The following is a 19704-nucleotide window of genomic DNA, read 5'->3' as shown; positions in this document are numbered from 1 at the left end:
GGGGAAGATGAGGAGATCCACAGAGCTGAGCTGGTGCTGAGGGCAGAGAGAAGTGCTCAGAGTCTTCTCTGGCTCCACAGCTCCAGGCATTCCCTTTTATCTGCTCCTGGAGGTGGGCTGGGACAACTTGGGCGTGAAGAGGAAACAAATTTACTGTCTTCATCAGCTTGGTGCGGTTAACAGATTTTTTGCCAAATTGGTGACTCCACCCAGAAATCCGCTTCGCCATGCAGAGGGAAACGCAGGAGCACTGAGGCAGGTCTCTGTGAGTAAGTGGACTCTCATATCTTTATGTCATCTGGAAAAATATATTTTACAGTGATGTTGTCATGTTCTTCCCTCCTCCCACTTCCCTGCCTGCTCCTAACGACTCCACAGGTTGTCTGATTCCAGATTTTTGGCTGACATTCCACACCAGGCAAGGATTTTGGTGAAACCCAGATAGAATGAGGCTTTCACAATTCCCCCAAGCACACACCGCATCTCCTTGTTAAGCAGAAAATTCTTGATGGCTTTCCAAGTGGAAAAATGCCATATCATTAACACTTAACAGTGGTCAGCATTTCTGTTTTAACCAGAAAGGAGCTGCTTAGTTCCTTCCTAAGAGCATCAGGTGGGATTTTTCCCTCCAAAATGTGTCCGACAAAGTCTGAGACAACCAGGTCCTGGGATTCTGAGCACCATAGCAAGAGAACAAGGATGTCCAACTCTTTGCTTGTGCTTTTCCAATGGCCACAGGGATTGTCAAGCCAAGCCACAGAGGATGGAAAGGACGCTCCAGGCAGTAGATGTTATAATGATGACTGACAATAATGTTTAATTTCATGTACCAGCTCCCTAGCAGTGGATTCGGTCACTCACATGAAGGACATCTTGTGATGTATCTTCTGAGCCTCACTAATCAAATAAATATTTTTGTTACATTTATTGATTTTATTGGTAAAAAACACCAACATTTCCTTCATTCTTATTTCTTGAAAATCATGAATAAAAGTCAAGGGAAATATATATCTTGAAGCACTTCATCAATCAAAAAATATCCCATTTTTAAGTTTCCCAGTTGCATGTGTTGAGTTTTCATGGTCACACCGGAGACATTTGGTCAGGTAAATGTGGTTTGAAAGCATCCCTAGGAATCAGCTGATGGCCATAGACACAGCAAACACTCTGGGAAGCCAGCCCAGCAAAACACTTCCAAAAGCCACTGGAGGAATGAGAAACATGAATTTTATTGATTGTCACTGGGATGAGGCTTCTGGAGCTACAGACTGTGTGGGATGGGAGGAAGAAGAGGACATTACCCTTCACGGGGATTCAAATATTGGCCAAGATTATCCTACCCTTAGGGACTCAACAGTTGGCAACAGTTATTCAGCAACTGAGGGATGCAAGAGTTGGCCAAGGATTATCCCTCCATTAATGGACTAAACAGTTGGCAAAGAGGTATCCCATCCTTGAGGGACACAAGTCATGGGTGGCCAAAGGTTACCCAGGTGTGTGTTCCTGCAGCTGGAGAATGGACAGCACCCCCAAAGCACAGAGGGGCCACCTTACTTTCCAAAAGCAGCTGCAATCAAGATGGGCTGGTTTCTCCATGGTCATCTCCCACAGGGACATTTAAGCTCTCCAGACCATCCTGCAGCCCAGCACACTTGCTCATGACGAGCAGCCTGGGGCAGCTGCAGCATGGCTCGGGTTTAGGTGGAGAAAACAGGTTGTCCCTTCTCCTGGCCTCCCTCCCAACAGCCAAACCCATGGTATGAAGGCACCAGGACTTCACTGGAATATCCCACAAGGAGGTTCCACAACGAGGAGGATCTGCAAAGTCAGCCAGATGCCTGGGTGCTGACCACGCTCAGCTCCTGCAGATAAGACGCCCAGATTGAGTCACTCTGACGTATTTAGACAAGATGTGCAGATTATTCCAAACCTGGAGTCACCTGAGTCTCCTCCAGGTAAAACTCGACAGGCAGCTGGGCTCCAGCCATGCCCTCAGATGTCTTGCGCAAGGAGCTGTGCACAGCAGAATCATCAACACCAGGGAAAATGTGAACTCGGCAGAAAACATGGATGGAGACCGAGCCGCGCTCCAGCTTCGCATCTGACCCAACCAAGAGCACAGAGGAGGTGTTGCAATGACTCTTCACAGCAGCGCTACAACGCCACGTAAAGTTTGTTGTAAAGTTTAGAAGAAACAGGCTCTTAAAATTATACACTGAAACAGGTGATTAAGCACCAAAACAAGTGACTCTTGCCCCAAGCCAAACCTCAAAATGCTCCTGGCACAACACCAGCTTCGCACAGGCATTGTCTACTCAGCATCTTTATTTGGGCCAAACCCAGCCACAATTCCAGCTTCAGCACCCTTCAAAGCGGGGAGAAGCCCCTTTTCCAAGAGCCCACTGCCTTTCCTGGACCTCTCCCTTGGTCTGCAGCTTCCTGTCCCACTCTAGGAACATCAGCAACTCCCAGAGGCTGTTGTGGGACTCCTGAACCACCAGTGACAGCATTTTCTGCCTCTTTGATCTCTCCAGGTGGAGGAGGAACCATGGATCAAACACTTTGGACTCCCCTCCCAAACCCTCTCCTTGAGTTCCTCCAAATCTCTCCCTCCTGCTCTTGGAGCAAGGAGGTTACTCACCTGTTGCCCAAAAGAACAAGTTCTACCACTTCTGAAGGACCCCAGGGCAGATACTTACAGACATTGACATTGGACATGCTGTCGTTGCACAGCCTGTGAGGGAAAATGGGACCAGTTATTTCTCTGGGAAATACATGGCTCTTCAGCAGAGAATTTCTCTTTCTTGTACAAGTTTACATTTTTCAATTATTCCTTAAAAAATTAGCAACCAACTCAATTTTTTTTTCAGAATTTTTTGATTATTCTTTAAAGAAATGAGCAACCTTTGCCTTCACATTCTTTTAAGATGGAAAACCCACTTAAGTATGTTTATGCTTAATATAATTAATATATACTTGGGAATTAGAGAGTGAATGACACAAAATCAGTCTTTAGTGTGGATTCAAAGGTTTTACCCACACGTCTTATCATCTGTCAAGTATTTAGTCAAATAGATGCCAGTTAAGTACCTGTGCTCCTCCCCCTCCAGCAGCTTCCTGTACATGGCAATCTCAACATCCAGTGCAATTTTGGTGTTCAGCAACTCCTGGTACTCCTTCAGCAGGCGAGCCAGCTCCTCCTTGTCCTTGTTCAGGGCAGTCTCCAGCTCTTCCAGCTTCCTTCTGGCATCCTTGATGGCCATCTCCCCCCTCTCTTCAGCCTCAGCAATGGCTGACTGAAGCTGCTGGTTCTGAGGAAGAGAAAACCAGTGTGTGAGATCCCTTCTGCCCACCCTCTACTGGAGCATCCTCAGGGCACAAACTGGAGGGAAAACAGATAGACATAATCCATCTTCTCCAAAGAGCATGCATTTTCATTATTGCTCTCTCTCTCACCACCCAGTCCCATCCTGATTCAGCACACACTCAAGGAGGCCCTGATGGTCCCGTACCTGCTTCTTCACGTTCTCAATCTCAGCCCGCAGCCTCTGAATGTTCCTGGTCAGCTCCTGGATCTCAATCTTGGTGTTGCGGAGGCTGTCCCCGTGTTTTCCAGCAGTGTTCTGGAGCTCTTCGTACTGGAGACATGGGGAAAAACACACCCATCAGGAACACAACTGACCAAAAGCTCAGGTGGTTCAAACAGCAGGGATTGTCCCAGGAGCCTCAAGTCCTTCCCAACTCACCCGGCTCTGGTACCAGGCCTCAGCCTCAGCCCGGCTGCTCTGGGCAATCTGCTCGTACTGGCGCCGAACCTCCTCGATGATGCTGTCCAGGTCCAGGTGCCGGTTGTTGTCCATGGACACCACCACGGACAGGTCCCGGCTGATTGTCTGCATCTGAGACAGCTCCTGCAACCAAGACATGAGTCAGAGGCACCGTCTCTTGAGGGGAGAGAAGAGCAGTAGCTCCAGGCAACCTCTCCAGATCAAACCCAAAGACACCCAGTCCAACCTCAGTGACTTTGTTCACCACACCCCCATTAAAACTTCAGCAAGAGAAGGAGAGAGCTCTTACCTCCTCGTAGATGCACCTCAGGAAGTTGATTTCATCTGTCAGAGCTCCCACCTTGGCTTCCAGCTCAACTTTGGTCATGTAGGCACAGTCCACATCCTAAAGAAAAGATCTCAGAATTGAACCATGGCTTCCTTTCATCGCACAATGGCTCTTTCTGTTGGGACCTGCCCATCTTGGAGCTAAGTCCTTCCCATGTCTTCACCTCCTGTCCCCCCTCACCCTGTCCCTGCTGATGTCTTCCAGACTCACCTTCTTCAGCACCACAAACTCATTCTCAGCAGCCGTGCGACGGTTGATCTCCTCCTCGTACCTGTGGCAGGGGCAGGACAAGGTGACACTCTGAGACCCCTGGTCATTCCACCCGCGGGGTCTCCGCATCAGCTCCACTCTCCCAGCTTTTCCCTCCCTGTCTGTCCCCACACTCACTTGGTTTTGAACTCCTCCACGTACTGCCTCATGTTCTGCAGCTCTGATTCCAGCTGGCCCCGCTGTGCCAGGATTGATTCCAGCTGCCTCCGAAGGTTCTGGATGTAATTCTCAAAGATCACATCCAGGTTCTTCCTCGGCCCTGATGGCCCTTGCTGCTGGAGCAGCTCCCACTTGGTGGAGAGCACCTTGTTCTGCTGCTCCAGGAATCGGACCTACAGCCACAAAGGGTGTGTGAGATATTCACCAGAGAGACATCCCACTCCTGGGAGATTTGGGAGCCCAGGGAGTCATTCCCCATCTATGTCTCATTCAGGCATTCAAGCTCCTGAAGTGCATGTGAAGCGTTATTTAATTTATTTATTATTAGACAATTAAGTTTTGAGTCACTCTGAACTTCTCCCCTGGGGACAAAGCAATGTTCCCAGTAGAAAACATCATCCCAATTTTCCATAGCATCAGGATTGGACTTTGCCATCATGTTTCCGGCACTGAAGTCAAGAAAGATGAAATTTTTATTCTCTAACTGCCCATGCATTCTCTTGGGAGAGAATCTTTATTTCTTTGGCTTCTATTTGAAATCAAAATAATCCAAGCATTTTGGATAGGTGTTTAATGCTCTGCAGTTTCTAGAATCAGGCTTTGAGAAGAAAGTTTCATCAAAAAGCAAATCCCAGCAATAAGAACTCTTAGGACAATTAAATTTAAAATGATGACTTTGCCCTGAATCACTCAAATGAGGCTGAAGAAGTGCCTTAGCTAGACTATCCCAAGAATATTCTGCGGTTCTCTTTAATCTTCCATTAGCACAAAACCTCCTCTATTGTTCAGTGTTACTTATTAAGTAAACCTGATTAATTACAATTTGATGCTGAGGCATTGGTCTGACAACTCCAGCAACTGTTGGCAGGTGAAAAAATTCCCAGTTCATACCCCAAGGAAGTTGTTTGACATTCCACCTCCAAAAAAACCCCGTCCTAAACTCTCACCTTGTCAATGAAGGAGGCGAACTGGTTGTTCAGGGTCTTGATCTGCTCCTTCTCCTGGGTTTTGACTTGCTGGATCTGGGGGTCAATCTCAACATGGACTGGCCGCAGGAGGCTGGGGTCAACTTGCACCGGCTGGATGCCTCCAGGGAAGCCTGGACCACCAAAGCCACCCATTCCACCCATTCCCCCACTGCCCATTCCACCACCAAAGCCACCCATTCCTGCTCCACCACCCATTCCACCACACATTCCACCACCAAAGCCACCCATTCCCATTCCTCCACCACCCATTCCACCACCACCCATCCCTCCACAGCTCATTCCTCCACCAAAGCCACCCATCCTGCCACCACCACCATAACATCCACCCATGGCAATCCTTCTGCTGCCCCCCGTGCTATGGAGGCTCCGGCTACTGAACCCCCCACAGTGTCCTCCTCCGCTTCCTCCCCGGGATGAGGAGTACGAGCTGTAACTGATCTTGCTCCGGCCACCACCGCCTCCAAATCCACCACCAACAGCAGAGCAGGAGCTGAATCCCTTTCTCCCCCCGACTCCAAAGCTCCTGCAGACAGACTGACGAGACATGGCTGGTTTTTTCCAAGCAGAATCAAAATCCAGAAGAGCAGAAAGACCAACGAAGTTGATGAGGGCAGAAAGAAGTCTGCAGAGTCTTCTCTGATTCCAACAGCTTCGGGCATTCCCTTTTATCCACTGCTGGAGGTGGGCTGGGACAGCTTGGGCGTGAAGGTGGAAAGCAATTTAGTATTTTCATCAGCACGGGGATGTTGACAGATTCTCCATGAGCTTTGCCATATTTGGGGCTGCCCAGAAACACGCCCTGTAATCTAGAGGTGAATAAAACGAGAGCATCGAGACACGTCTCCATGACTAAGTGAACTCTCGTATCTTTATGACATCTTGGAAATCAATTTTATTCATAAACCCCTTTCCTGCAGCCCCTCATTGGCTACCTAGCCCTCATTAGTGGTTCCCAATAATTCCTGATAGACATCTCCCTATCAAAGCTCCACAGAAAGACAAAGTTTTGATGAAATCCCAGCTATAATATGGCTTTCACAATTCCTTACACACACCCTTAATCTCCTTTTTATATGTTAAATTGCATTTGTGTTTCAGGAGATGTTTCCCAATCCCGAATGGGAATTCACGACACCAGAATTTGAGGAGACTCAGCATATTCTCCTGCTAGAGAGGAAAAACATCTCCTTGGAGCATGTGGTGCCACTACAATGGGAGTGTCTTCTGCCTGCAGACTAAATTCCCTCCACTTGCAACTCCGCAAATCTGAGACAACCAGCTGGGGCTTTGGATGATGCTGAAGCAGAGGGAAGAATGTGACTGGAATCATCACGCTCTCCTCAATGTTCTGAGGGTGACAGGGAGTGACAACTTGAGGAAGAATGAAGGGACACATTGGGAATCCTTTGGCGACAATGTCAGGGACAGACAGACAAGCACTATGGAAGAGGAGCGACAGATGAGCAATTTGAAGTGGTAAGGGGTTCCTGCTACTCTGGTGAATCCCACAACCTCTGAATAACCTGTTTTTTCCCAAAAATGAGATGACTGACATGGAAAAACCTGCTGAGAAATGGAGCTGTTACAACCCCCAAGGCACAGTATAACCTTTTGCTTCCAAATAATTTATTGGGAAAGGAATGTGGTTTAGGAATGTGGTTTAGAAATGTATTTTAGAGAATGTCTCTGAAATAAATCCCTTTTTTTGTGTTACATGTAAATGAAATTTAATTAATTACAGAAAATACAAATAATATCAATGTGTTCCAAAAAAAGTAGATTCTAGTTTAAAAGGAAGCCAAGTCTGTAAATACTATTTAAGAGGCATTCTAAAGGTTTTATCTACCTGGATATTATCAATTAAATACCTGAATAATTCAATGAATTAAATATAAAATGAATGTTCACATTTTCCTAGAAAACAGCACAAGTAATGAAAAAAATGACAGAAAATGCACATTGTAGCCCTTGAAACATGAATTTAAGGCCATTCAAAAGACCTGTATATGAACACAGAACTTCAGAAGGAATTTTCAGAGTCCCCAAAGAGATGTAGGCAACTAAATGTGGTTTGAAAGTAACAAGAGGCATCAAAAACTGAAATGTCCCTGACTGTCACTGGGACAGGGGTACTGAACCCCCTGGTCTGCATGGAACAGAAAGGGGAGAACATTCCCCTTGAGGGAGTCAATGGTTAGCTGAGGGTTATCCCACCCTTGGGAGACTCAACAGTTGGACAAGAGTTATGCCACTCCTGGGGGCTCAGTAACACTTGAACAAGAGTTATCCCACTCCTAGCTCCTGGGTAGTCAAGAGTTATCCCCCTCTCAAGGGACTCAGGTAAGAGCTGGCCAAGGATTGTCCCACCCTTGAGGGATAAGGTTATCCAGATTTGAGGGCAACCAGTGGTTGGCCAGAGGTTACAAAGGTGTGTGTTCCTGCAGCTGGAGAATGGACAGCACCCCCAAAGCACAGAGGGGCCACCTTACTTTCCAAAAGCAGCTGCAATCAAGATGGGCTGGTTTCTCCATGGTCATCTCCCACAGGGACATTTAAGCTCTCCAGACCATCCTGCAGCCCAGCACACTTGCTCATGACGAGCAGCCTGGGGCAGCTGCAGCATGGCTCGGGTTTAGGTGGAGAAAACAGGTTGTCCCTTCTCCTGGCCTCCCTCCCAACAGCCAAACCCATGGTATGAAGGCACCAGGACTTCACTGGAATATCCCACAAGGAGGTTCCAAAATGAGGAGGAAGATCTGCAAAGTCAGCCAGATGCCTGGGTGCTGACCACGCTCAGCTCCTGCAGATAAGACGCCCAGATTGAGTCACTCTGACATCTTCAGACAAGATGTGCAGATTATTCCAAACCTGGAGTCACTTCAGCCTCCTTCAGGTGAGACTCAACACCAAACTGATCCTTCAGATCTCTTGCACAAGGAGTTGAACACGGTAAGATCAACACCAGGGAAAATGTGAACTCGGCAGAAAACATGGATGGAGACCAAAGCCACACTCCGGCTTCACATCTGACCCAGCCAAGAGCTTCCGTCATGGATCTTGCACAGAGGAGGTGTTACAACAACTCCTCATATGGTACTACAAGGCTGTGTTCTGGATTTTAAAGCTGAGAAGAAACAGACTCTTAAAATTAAGCGCCAAAACAAGTGACTCTTGCCCCAAGCCAAACCTCAAAGTGCTCCTGGCACAACACCAGCTTCTGAGCCTTCTCAGCATCTTCTTGTTGGGCTAAACCCAGCCACGTTCCCCAACCCTGGCACCCTCCTGCTGAGCTTCCAGTGGGATAATTCTCTCTTCCAAGAAGCCTGTAGTCATTCCCTCTTGCCTTTCCTGGACCTCTCCCTCGGTCTGCAGCTTCCTGTCCCACTCTAGGAACATCAGCAACTCCCAGAGGCTGTTGTGGGACTCCTGAGCCACCAGTGACAGCATTTTCTGCCTCTTTGATCTCTCCAGGTGGAGGAGGAACCATGGATCAAACACTTTGGACTCCCCTCCCAAACCCTCTCCTTGAGTTCCTCCAAATCTCTCCCTCCTGCTCTTGGAGCAAGGATGAGCCGTTGGGGAACTAATCAGCTTCTCAGGGAGAGGATGGTAACTGAGCTCATGGATGGGGATGAATCACCCTCCCAGCCCGTCGTGTTCCCATGGCTGTAATCATGGCTCATCCTGGGGCCGATGAGTTGATGGCTGACTGCAGCCAGTGGCAGGTGCTTCACCAACATCCTGATCCATATTCACCTGCCCTCCCACCACTGCACAGGGCAACACTGGTGCCATCTCCTTCGCCTAACACAGACCAAAGTCTCCTGCAGCTGGAGATGACTCCGAAGGAACCTTAGAAGCAGCAACTTATTTACATTGGTTGATCCAAGGGGTGTGACACCTCACATGTAGTGGAAGGTGTCCCTGTTCATGGCAGGGGGTTGGAATTGGATGATCTTTATGGTCCCTTCCAATCCAAACCATTCCATTATTCAATGATTCCAGGTCTCCCACCTGGGATCTTACTTCTCATTGTTCAGCTGGAGGATCCAGACCTCCACCTTTCCAGATATAGGTTTGTGCCTCCAGGTGAGAGTCAAGAGCATCATCTTGAGCTGGGGCACCTGCCCTGATCCATCCCCACCACTGATCTGTTCCCTCAAAAGACAGAGACAGGCAGGAGAACAACCCCCTCTCCCACCCTGCCCAGAGCAGCTCCCAAAGCAGCAACACAACAACATCATGAATATTCTCTGCAATTTATTGGGAATGGCAACATCCCGAGGAAGGAGGGCAGCCCACAGAGGAGGGGGGGAGGTGGGGACACTACATCTGCACTGTGTCATGGAAGCCAGGCACTGAAGGATAGTTTTGTTCTCCTTAGGAATAGTCCAGGTGTGTGTGAGGTGTCCCAGGTGTCACTGAGAGCCGAGATATGTGGAATGAAAGCTGGAGCTCTGGGGAAGCTGTTCTGGCAGCACACCAGGGGCTACTAAGTAAGCAAAGCTGCCCAGAAACTCCACCCTGGGCCAGCTCCTCCCTCTAGCCTCCACTTGAGATGGCCCCTCCCCAAGGGACGAGTCCTACTTGCACCACACCCACCCTGACCCCAAAGGCCTGCAAAGGGAATAGCAGGATGGACATACACAGAAGCACCCCAGGGACACAGAACAGGAGGAAAGAGGAGGAAAGAGGAGTTTTATACACATTTGCCAAAAGAAATGTACAACACAGCAAGGAAGGCAGAGCAGCCCCTCCTGCCAGGCAGCTCCCGGTGCCGGGACACCCACAGCATCGCCACCAAACCACCGGGTGGGACCAGGATCTGGGACAAGCTGGGTGGGAGGGACACAGTTCATCCCATTGCAGGACACCAGAGCTGGGCTTCAGGAGGCTGGGCTGCTGTCAGGAGGAGAGAGGAGGTGCTTCTTTCCTTGTCAACCTTCGGGGCTCAGAATCTCACTCCCGAAGATTTGACCGAGGTGGTGGTGACGCATCTCCGCACGGAGGAGGATCCCCCACCAGAGCCGCACATCCTTCCGCTTCCAGAGGAGAAGCCGCCACCGTACATTCCTCCCCCCATCCCACAGCTGCCACCCATGCTGCCTACTCCAAAGCTGCTGCCTCCTCCACAGATGCCTCCTCCCATTCCTCCTCCCATGCTGCTGCCGCCTCCGAATCCTCCTCCCATTCCACAGCTGCCGCCTCCGAATCCTCCTCCCATGCCGCTGCCTCCGAATCCGCCTCCCATGCCTCCTCTGCCTCCAGAGACAGTCGTCCTGCCCACCACAGCTGGAAGAGAAGCACAAGTTATGTTCCCGTTCCCCAGGCTCTGTCTCTGAAAAAACAGTCTGATTCTTTTTCTGAAGGACCCGGGGCAGATACTTACAGACATTGACGTTGGCCATGCCATCGTTGCACAGCCTGTGAAGGAAATTGGATATTTTAATTACCCAATAAAACAGAGGTTGTAAGAACTTTAAACTGTGTTTCAACTGTCAAATCATTTTTTCCTGGTTCACCCTCCTAAACCGCTTTGGAATCACTAAAATATTGGAGGAGGAAGGGATTGGCAAGTCCTCTTTACAATGAGCTTTCTCCAGATTTGAGGTTCATTAAAAACTCACCAGTGACAGAGAAGGGGCAGCAGCTCTGTCACCTCTAGGGAGCCAGTTATGTGTCCTGACTCCCAGAATATCCCACAAAGTATCAATCACAACATCCACCCGTTAGCCCAAAGAATTGGTTTGGGATTTCAGTGAATATGCCAGGTGTAGATCACAGCACCCAATGAGAGCTCTGTTGTTTACCTGTTCTCCTCTCCTTCCAGCAGCTTCCTGTACATGGCAATCTCAACGTCCAGTGCGATCTTGATGTTCAGCAGCTCCTGGTACTCCTTCAGCAGGCGAGCCAGCTCCTCCTTGTCCTTCTGCAGGGCACTCTCCAGCTCTTCCAGCTTCACCCTGGCGTCTTTGAGAGCCATCTCTCCCCTCTCCTCAGCCTCAGCAATGGCTGCCTGAAGCTGCTGGTTCTGGGGAGCACAAGAGCTTTCTCAGACCTCATTTTGTCCATAATGATCAGACCTCAGGACCCCAAGAGGAGAAATCAGGAGGCAAATAAACATCTGCATGAAGTGAACTTGGGATGACGGAAGGTTTCTGCCCCACTCATGGTCTTTTGTGATGCAACCTGCTGCCATCTTCCCCCAAGACACCAACCAACCCCTTCCTTTCTTCATGGCCTCGATCTCATCCCCAAGACATCAACCAATCCCTACCTGCTTCTTCACGTTCTCAATCTCAGCCCGCAGCCTCTGAATGTTCCTGGTCAGCTCCTGGATCTCAATCTTGGTGTTGCGGAGGTTGTCCCCGTGCCGGCCGGCTGTGCTCTGGAGCTGCTCGTACTGATGGCACCAAGACAGAACGACCCATCAGTGACACATTCCTGGTGCCTCTAGATCTGTCCCCAGTTTCAAGGCTCAGGTGACACTATGAGGACCCACTGCACTGCCAATGGATGCCCAGCTCAATGGTCAAGGTGGCTCTGGGACTCAGCCATGGAGTTTGAGCTTTGAAATGGATTTTAGCAACGCTAAAATGCATCTCTTGGCTTCTGAAAAGCCACTTGGACTGGAATTTTCTCATTAAGATGCATTTTGGGCCATTTTTATCAGGTGGTTTTGATGCCTTAAGTTTAAGCATTCATATTATCCAGATTCTGTAGTGCAATAGTATACAACTCTGAACTTCATATAAAGTGTTAGCAAGTTCTCCTCACAGTTTAGTAAGACAAAACAATCTTTTTCGAGGCCAAAAACCAAGCTTCAAGCCCAAAAAGTATAAACAACACCGAACTGAGGAGCACAGTCTGGAAGGATGGAACTTCATAACCTGAAGCTGTAATTGGACAATTAACCTCAATATGTAAATGGACCAAAACCTATAAAAGTGTGAAAACTCGTGACCTGTTGTCCATCTTGGTAGCCTTGGCCAGGCTCTTGTACTGCCCAAGGTGTATCATTTGAAGGTCTTTTTAATAAATACCTACTTTATTCCTTTCATACTGTCTGGCCTCTGTTCTAGGCAGCCTCCCAAGGCATCAGTTTGTGCCACACACCTTGGTGAGTTTGGGAAGCATTGGGAACAGTGAGTCAGATCCCTCAAAAGCAGTTCAATCCCTCTGGACCTTCCTTGCACCACAAGATCCAGCCCCGTTAGCTTGAAAAGATGTCTCACCCAGACATAAATTATTGTAAATCACCCAGCCACACCCAGGAGTCTCGACTGCTCCCTGACTCACCTGGCTCTGGTACCAGGCCTCAGCCTCAGCCCGGCTGCTCTGGGCAATCTGCTCGTACTGGCGCCGAACCTCCTCGATGATGCTGTCCAGGTCCAGGTGCCGGTTGTTGTCCATGGACACCACCACGGACAGGTCCCGGCTGATTGTCTGCATCTGAGACAGCTCCTGCAACCAAGACATGAGTCAGAGGCATCATCTCAAGCCTAAATCCACCCAGACACCCCGTCCAACCTCAGTGTCCTTGGCCACCATACACCTGATGAAAATATCAGCCCCCCTGGAGAAGAGAGAGCTCCTACCTCCTCATAGATGCACCTCAGGAAGTTGATTTCATCTGTCAGAGCTCCCACCTTGGCTTCCAGCTCAACTTTGGTCATGTAGGCACTGTCCACATCCTAAAGGAAAGATCCCACAGAAAATAAATTTTTTCCGCTTGGGAATCCTTCAGGCTTGTGGGAATTGCCATCTGTGCTGAGGTTTTGATGTTATTCACTGGGACATCATTATGTTTATATACAATTCAGTAACCATAGATGTAAATAATTAAAAAGAAATAATGTTATGGTGTCATACAATTATGCAAATTGAATAGAAGGGATTCCAGATATCAGCTGGGACATCTTAAAAACTCCACAATTCCCATTCAAGCACAGGTAAAGCGAAATATTGAGGGATTATTTTGTGGTGCCTGTGACTCACCTTCTTCAGCACCACGAACTCGTTCTCAGCTGTCGTGCGCCGGTTGATCTCTTCCTCATACCTATGGAAAGGAAAAGTGCAAATTATATTCCTGGACTTTCCTGCCTAGAGGCCATTAGAAACAAACTAAAAGGGGGGGAAAACACTAAATTAAAATATTTAGGCTGAAAAGCTATCTCCACTATCACCATAAAAAACAGTTGGGGAAAATTAAAGTGACCAAAAGGCTGCTTGAGCTGCTCCTGGCTCTGCACTCACTTGGTTTTGTAATCCTCGACGTACTGCTGCATGTTCTGCAGCTCCGATTCCAGCTGGCCCCGCTGTGCCAGGATTGATTCCAGCTGCCTCCGAAGGTTCTGGATGTAATTCTCAAAGATCACATCCAGGTTCTTCCTCGGCCCTGATGGCCCTTGCTGCTGGAGCAGCTCCCACTTGGTGGAGAGCACCTTGTTCTGCTGCTCCAGGAATCGGACCTACAGCCAAGACACGGAGGACCCACCATCAGACAGGAACAGCTCCTACCAAAACATCTCTTGCATCACTCACAAAGATTTTCATGGTGATCAGAGAACAAATTAACTCTGTTTTTTTAAACTTTCTCTTGGTGTCTGAGCTGCAAAATTGGGAAAATAAGAAAATTTCTAATATTTTTCTACTCAAAGGAGTTTTTACACATTGCCCTTACTCCAAGTCTGTCCCCATCACAGGTAGTGTGGAAATCTGATCTCCAGTCTAGATTTAAAAACCTGGAGATTTGAAAGAGAAAAATATATAAATTAATACTTAAATGGGAGGTTGTTTGGGTAGAGAGTGGTGGAGGAGGGAGAATCTGTGCCCGAAACCTGCGGAGGTTGAAGGTGTTGAACCTGCTTGAGAGCGTAACCTCAGAGTAGAGCTTGGTGCAACAGGACAGATGAAAGCCCTGGAGACATTGCTTTGATCTTGTGTGGAGGAGAGATTCCCATCTCTTTCCTTAATGAAAAGGCTCTGCTCAAGCTTCTCTGCCTGCTGAGATTTAGCTCCAAAAGGACATTTCTGCGCAACTGGAAAGTTCCTCCTAATTTTGGCCTTAATCAGGCACAATCCCACCCTCTCACCTTGTCGATGAAGGAGGCAAACTGGTTGTTCAGGGTCTTGATCTGCTCCTTCTCCTGGTTTTTAACTTGCTGGATCTGGGGATCAATCTCAACATGGACCGGACGCAGGAGGGTCGTGTCAATCTGCACTGGCTGGATCCCAGGGCCACCTCTCCCAGGGCCACCCATGCCAAAGCCTGGGCCACCAAAGCCACCCATTCCTCCACCACCCATCCCACCACCAAAGCTACCCATCCCTCCACCAAAGCCACCCATTCCTCCTCCACCCCCCATTCCACCTCCACCCATTCCTCCAAAGCCGCACATTCCTCCTCCTCCTCCACCCATTCCGCCCCCAAAACTGCCGAGACCCCCGTAGCTCCCGCCAAAGCCACCCATCCTGCTGCCGTACCCGCCACCGTAGCACCCGCCCATGGACATCCTGGCGCTGCCCCCCATGTTGTGGAGGCTCCGGCTGCCGAAGCCCCCGCACCGTCCTCCACCTCCGAATCCCCTGGACACAGAGTACGAGCTGTAGCTGCTCCTGCTCCGGCTGCCGCCTCCAAAGCCACCACCGATTGCAGAGCAGGAGCTAAAGCCCCTTCTGCTCCCCCCTCCGAAGCTCCTGCAGACAGACTGGCGAGACATGGCTGGTTATCCTCAAAAGAGCCAAGAATGGAGAAGCTGAAGAACTCGACGGGGTTGTGGGTGAGGAGGTGGGTGGAAGAAGGGAAGTCAGTCCCTCTGGCTGGAGGGCAGCGGACTCTCCCTTTTATGTGTTTTTGGAGGTGGGCTGGGTCTGCATGGGCGTGAAGGAGGAGACAGGTCCTGTCTTCATCAGCGTGGCGTGGCTAAAGATTTCCATCTCCAATTTGCCAAACATTGACCCTACCCAGAAACACACCCTCTAATGCAGGAGAAAAGGCAAAAAAGATCCTACTGGGGCTTCCAGCACTCCATGACTAAGGAATGCTACACCTTTTGGAGCTGCAAGAGCCTCCCTGGGATACACCAGGCATTTTTTTTCCACCTTTCATCCGCTGGGGTTGTTTCCCTGCTTGTGTTTATCTTTAAATCTCTCACTCCAAAGCCCCATTGCAGGCAGGCACTGCGGCTCATGCCAAGTTGTAGCCTGGCTTTCACAATTCCCAAAACACACCTAAGTTACACCCTAAGCCTTCTTTTTACTTGGAAAATTGCCTTTGGCTTGGAGAATTGAATTTCTCAATCTACAGCCAGGGCTCAGCAAATTGCATTTTGATGAGGCTCTGCAGCTTTTTGATAAATAAAACCTCACCGGTGACGAGACGCCGGTGTTGGCACTGGAAATTCATTTATTGTTGGACTAAAGCATGTCCCACTGTCTTCATGCCAAGATAATCTCAGCACTGGTGAGGAAACACCTATCCGGGAAACCTGTGTGGGATTTTCTAAAAGCTTCAGGACCATGAGGAGACACCAGGCACCGGTTGCTGTGGTGGGACGTGCAGGAAGATGGAGGGACAGCCCCGGGAGAGCAGTGGGAGGAGGGATCCCAAACCTTGCTGCCCACATCATATGCCCTGGAACAATTTAAATGCAATTAATAGAGCTCAACTCATTTATAGAGATGTGAAAATCCGGAGAGCACAGGGCTTGGAGGCATCACCATTCTTTTCAACTGTTTCACTTCTTTAGGTGTTTATATGCAAATATATCTCTGGCAGATGTAGATTTTAGAAAGGCGGGAGTTTGTCGGAATCCTCCATTTCCAATCCCTGACTGAGGATGGATTCAGACTGTGATCCATCACAGAATTCCAGAATGGTTTGGGTTGAAAAGGACCTTAAAGCCCACCTCATTCCTCTGCCTGTCATGGGCAGGGACACCTTCCACTATCCCAGGTGGCTCCAAGTCCCTGTCCAACCTGGCCTTGGACATTTCCAGGGATTGGGCATGCACCACCCTTCACAGGATCGTGGAATGATTCAGGCTGACTCTGTAAGTCAGTTAATCCAAAAATCCATCACAGATCCACCCTTTTGCCCTGCTTATCAAGCAATTAGTCTTATTTTCTTTTTTTTTAATAGAAAAAAGTAGAGTTCTTTACTACTTTTCAACATTTTAAAGCCACCTAGGCCATATTGAAGTCCAAACCCACACCTCTGGAGGCACCTAACTGTGCTGGCAGCCATCTGGTGCAGGTCTCGGAATTCTCACAGGACACATGTTAATTAAGAACTTCTGGAAAATCCACACCAGCAACTTCTGGTATCATCAGATGTTTAAATACCTCTAAAAATATCGCCCAGACACCCATTTCCAAAAGTGCCTTGGGACCTGGACGTGTAGCTAAACTGGCATTTCCACTGGAAAACATGGCATTCCCTGTGTTTATCCCACCTCCAGGATCTGTGTGGGTCTGGGAGGACTCGAGGAGGTGGATTAGGAGGGGTAGATAAGACTAATAAAAATGATGGAATCACAGAATTGTTAAGACTGGAAAAGACCTTCAAGATCACCAAGTCCTACTTTTGGGAAAGTAAATATATATAATATCAAAATCTCTCTGTGAGAGCAAAGGAAGGGAGGGGTTGGGGGTTGGACAGAAGTTTTTATAGGCAATAAATCAAAAAATAGACAAGAAATCAATACACAGACAATAAAAATGGGGGCTGAGGCACTGTCCCCCAGCAGCCCAGGCAAGACCCACCTCCCTCAGTGTTATCAAACCTCTGGTTATGCTTTCCTGGGGGATTTTTGTTGGGATTTTTTTCTCCTTCTTGTGGGCGGGATGACACGATCTGAAAGTTCTCCTGTTCCCAGGGGAGGAGAGTTCCCGAGTCAGCAAACGGCAGAGCCCCGAGCGCCCATGCAGAGATAACGCAGAGCGTTGAGTCACGGCCATGGCTCCAGCCAAGCTTAGGAAATCGAACTGGGATTTGGGCATTGATACCACCTCCTGGTTCAGACATGATGGGCAGGGCTGGAATGGTTTGGGTGAGAAAGGAGTGGAAAGATCATCCCATCCTACCCCTGCCATGAGCAGGGACACCTTCCAGTAGACTGCACTGCTCCAAGCCCTGTCCAGCCTGGACTTGGGCACTTCCAGGGATGCAGCAGCCATGGCTTTTCCAGAAAATCCATTCCAGGACCTCACCCCCCTCACAGGGAAGGAATTCCTTCCGGATATCCCATCTAATCCTGCTCTCTTCCAGCTGGAAACCATCATCCCTTAGCCCATCATTTCAGGCCAAGTCCCTCTACAGTTCTCCAGGAGCCCCCAGTGCAGGAAAATGACCTTCAGAGGTCACTTCCCACCCAAACTGTTCCATGATGCTGTGAAAATTAACAGGCCTTGAATAACTGAGAGGAAACCATGAAATCACAGAATCATGGAATGGTTTGGGCTGGAAAGGACCTTAAAGTTCCTCTTGGTCCATCCCCTGCAATGGGCAGGGACAAGCCCTGATGAATCCAATCCAATCCTATTTTCAGACCATGGAAAACATTGTCTCTCTTCCAACCATAGGCAGGAATTGTATCATCTCTGTGTCCGGCCTGGGATAATTTTTCCCGAATTGCTGGTGCAATCCCAGGAACAAAAAGGGAGGGATTTGCAAGTATGTTTGTTTTTGCGACAGCCTTTGTACTCCTGGAGAAGCCCTTTGTCTCTCCTCAGGCAGGAGTCACTGCTGGAAGCAAGTTTGGATTGAGGTGACTACGAGGGATTGGGGTGACTCTGAGGAAGTCAATGCCTTTTCATTCAACAGCACTTCAGGTCACTTTTACAATCCCTGAATGTTTAACCACTGCTCAAACCATGTCCCCACCCAAGCAGTGACAAGCCCATGCTGGCAGCATTGTGACATTCCATTGTGACATTCCGCCTGTCACTGCTGGTACTGGATGTCTTCAGCCTTTACCAGCTCAGAATGGAACATGGGAGAAGTGGGATGAGTCACCCCAAGCACAGTCTGTGGTTGGCCAGGGATGTGATTCAAGGTCTCCTGAGCAGGAGGTCAAACCACATCAGGAGTTTGGGGATCAAAATTTATCCAAATACTCTGCTTTTGAGGAGAGGGGGGTTGGATGGAGCAGGGGGAAAGGTCTTGCTCTTCCCATGGTCTCAGTTACCTTTTGGAGATGCCTTAAGAGCAATCCATGGATCCTCGATGAGTGCAGACAGTAAGCTGCAGGGCTGGTTCCAAAATAATGGATACCAAGGAATTAACTCCAAATTATTTGGAGGGGTGATGACTGCTCTTCCTTCTCCCACACCAACCATGGTAGGATGCTCCTAAAGCACCTGGAGTGCACACAAAGAGTGTCCTGGGAGCTCCAGCTGTGGCACTGCAGTCCTGGGGCCACCCCGGAAAACAGGGTAGGCAGTTGTGTGGTCAGGCACAGTGGCCAGGGAGAGGTGGGATAGCTGGGGAACATCCCAAATGGGCTAACTCCAGCATGGAAGGGGCTTAGGAGGAGAAGGAGGAAGGGAAGAGTCTCCTAAAATCCACTGAGTCTGAAAGTCTTCTCAGACCTGGTGGGGACAATGGTGGAACAACAATCTCTGCCACATCCAGAGATTCTGCAGGACACATCGGAGAATTCAGGGGCTGCCTCTTTCTGCCAGGAGTGGGCTCATTCCCAGGGCTGTCACCAAAGACACCCCCGACTGTGTCACTGACACTCTGCACCCAACATCCCTTCAGCCTCCCCAGCAAGACCCTCCTTACTCTGCAACACTCACAAACTTCCCACATTTCTGGAGACAGAGAGGGGTGAGAGGAGACCTGGTTGCCCCTTCACCTGAGTTCCTTTAATTCAGACTTCAAAGGGCAGGAGAAAATCAGGAAATGTTTTCAGATCTCATCAGAAGATGAGACTTGTTACAACATGAAACTCTTTGGTCGGGGAGAAAACCACACCAGGTTTCTGCCTCTCATGTTTATTGGGGGATGGCACATGCCAAGGAGAAAGGCTTAAGCAAACACACATGATTGTTCCCATAGTCCCAAGGAAAAGGTGAACCCTGAGTAAAAAATAAACATTTTACAACAGCAGGAGTGAAACTTGTGGGGAAAAAGCAAACTAAAAGTCAGTTGGGTGAGAAACAT

At 49.0% G+C, this 19704-nt stretch overlaps 2 protein-coding genes across 2 annotated transcripts; both read right to left on the bottom strand.

Annotated features, from left to right (window-relative positions):
* Positions 1–1826: 1826 nt before the first annotated feature.
* LOC121343178 (keratin, type II cytoskeletal 5-like) lies at positions 1827–6080 on the bottom strand. Its single transcript, XM_041418134.1, has 11 exons — positions 5831–6080; positions 5493–5713; positions 4504–4718; positions 4327–4387; positions 4078–4173; positions 3747–3911; positions 3513–3638; positions 3091–3311; positions 2642–2734; positions 1941–2013; positions 1827–1862 (listed from the first exon to the last, which is right to left on the bottom strand). Exons 1-11 carry the CDS (start codon positions 6078–6080, stop codon positions 1827–1829), a joined length of 1557 nt encoding a protein of 518 aa, XP_041274068.1.
* Positions 6081–10485: 4405 nt separating this feature from the next.
* LOC121342822 (keratin, type II cytoskeletal 5-like) lies at positions 10486–15256 on the bottom strand. The gene is made up of 9 exons (XM_041417524.1): positions 14630–15256; positions 13791–14005; positions 13533–13593; positions 13133–13228; positions 12834–12998; positions 11812–11937; positions 11345–11565; positions 10924–10958; positions 10486–10826 (listed from the first exon to the last, which is right to left on the bottom strand). Exons 1-9 carry the CDS (start codon positions 15254–15256, stop codon positions 10486–10488), a joined length of 1887 nt encoding a protein of 628 aa, XP_041273458.1.
* Positions 15257–19704: the final 4448 nt, after the last annotated feature.

This window comes from Onychostruthus taczanowskii, unplaced genomic scaffold (genome assembly GCF_017590055.1).
Source record: "Onychostruthus taczanowskii isolate IOZ18803 unplaced genomic scaffold, ASM1759005v1 scaffold107, whole genome shotgun sequence".
NCBI lineage: Eukaryota > Metazoa > Chordata > Aves > Passeriformes > Passeridae > Onychostruthus > Onychostruthus taczanowskii.
This window is presented reverse-complemented; position numbering and strand designations above follow the sequence as displayed.

What these genes read in the sequence shown, in the direction of transcription:
- LOC121343178 (XM_041418134.1), bottom strand. Translation starts at nt 6,080, where the DNA reads ATGTCTCGTCAGTCTGTCTGCAGGAGCTTTGGAGTCGGGGGGAGAAAG. An exon ending in TGGTGGTGGTGGCAGGATGG is followed by an intron (nt 5,714 to 5,830) that starts GTGGCTTTGGTG and finishes GTGGTGGAGCAG; the next exon opens with GAATGGGTGGCTTTGGTGGT. An exon ending in GTGGAGGAGTTCAAAACCAA is followed by an intron (nt 4,388 to 4,503) that starts GTGAGTGTGGGG and finishes CCCCTGCCACAG; the next exon opens with GTACGAGGAGGAGATCAACC.
- LOC121342822 (XM_041417524.1), bottom strand. Translation starts at nt 15,256, where the DNA reads ATGTCTCGCCAGTCTGTCTGCAGGAGCTTCGGAGGGGGGAGCAGAAGG. An exon ending in AGTTCGTGGTGCTGAAGAAG is followed by an intron (nt 13,229 to 13,532) that starts GTGAGTCACAGG and finishes TCTTTCCTTTAG; the next exon opens with GATGTGGACAGTGCCTACAT. An exon ending in TGAGGTGCATCTATGAGGAG is followed by an intron (nt 12,999 to 13,132) that starts GTAGGAGCTCTC and finishes TCTTGGTTGCAG; the next exon opens with GAGCTGTCTCAGATGCAGAC.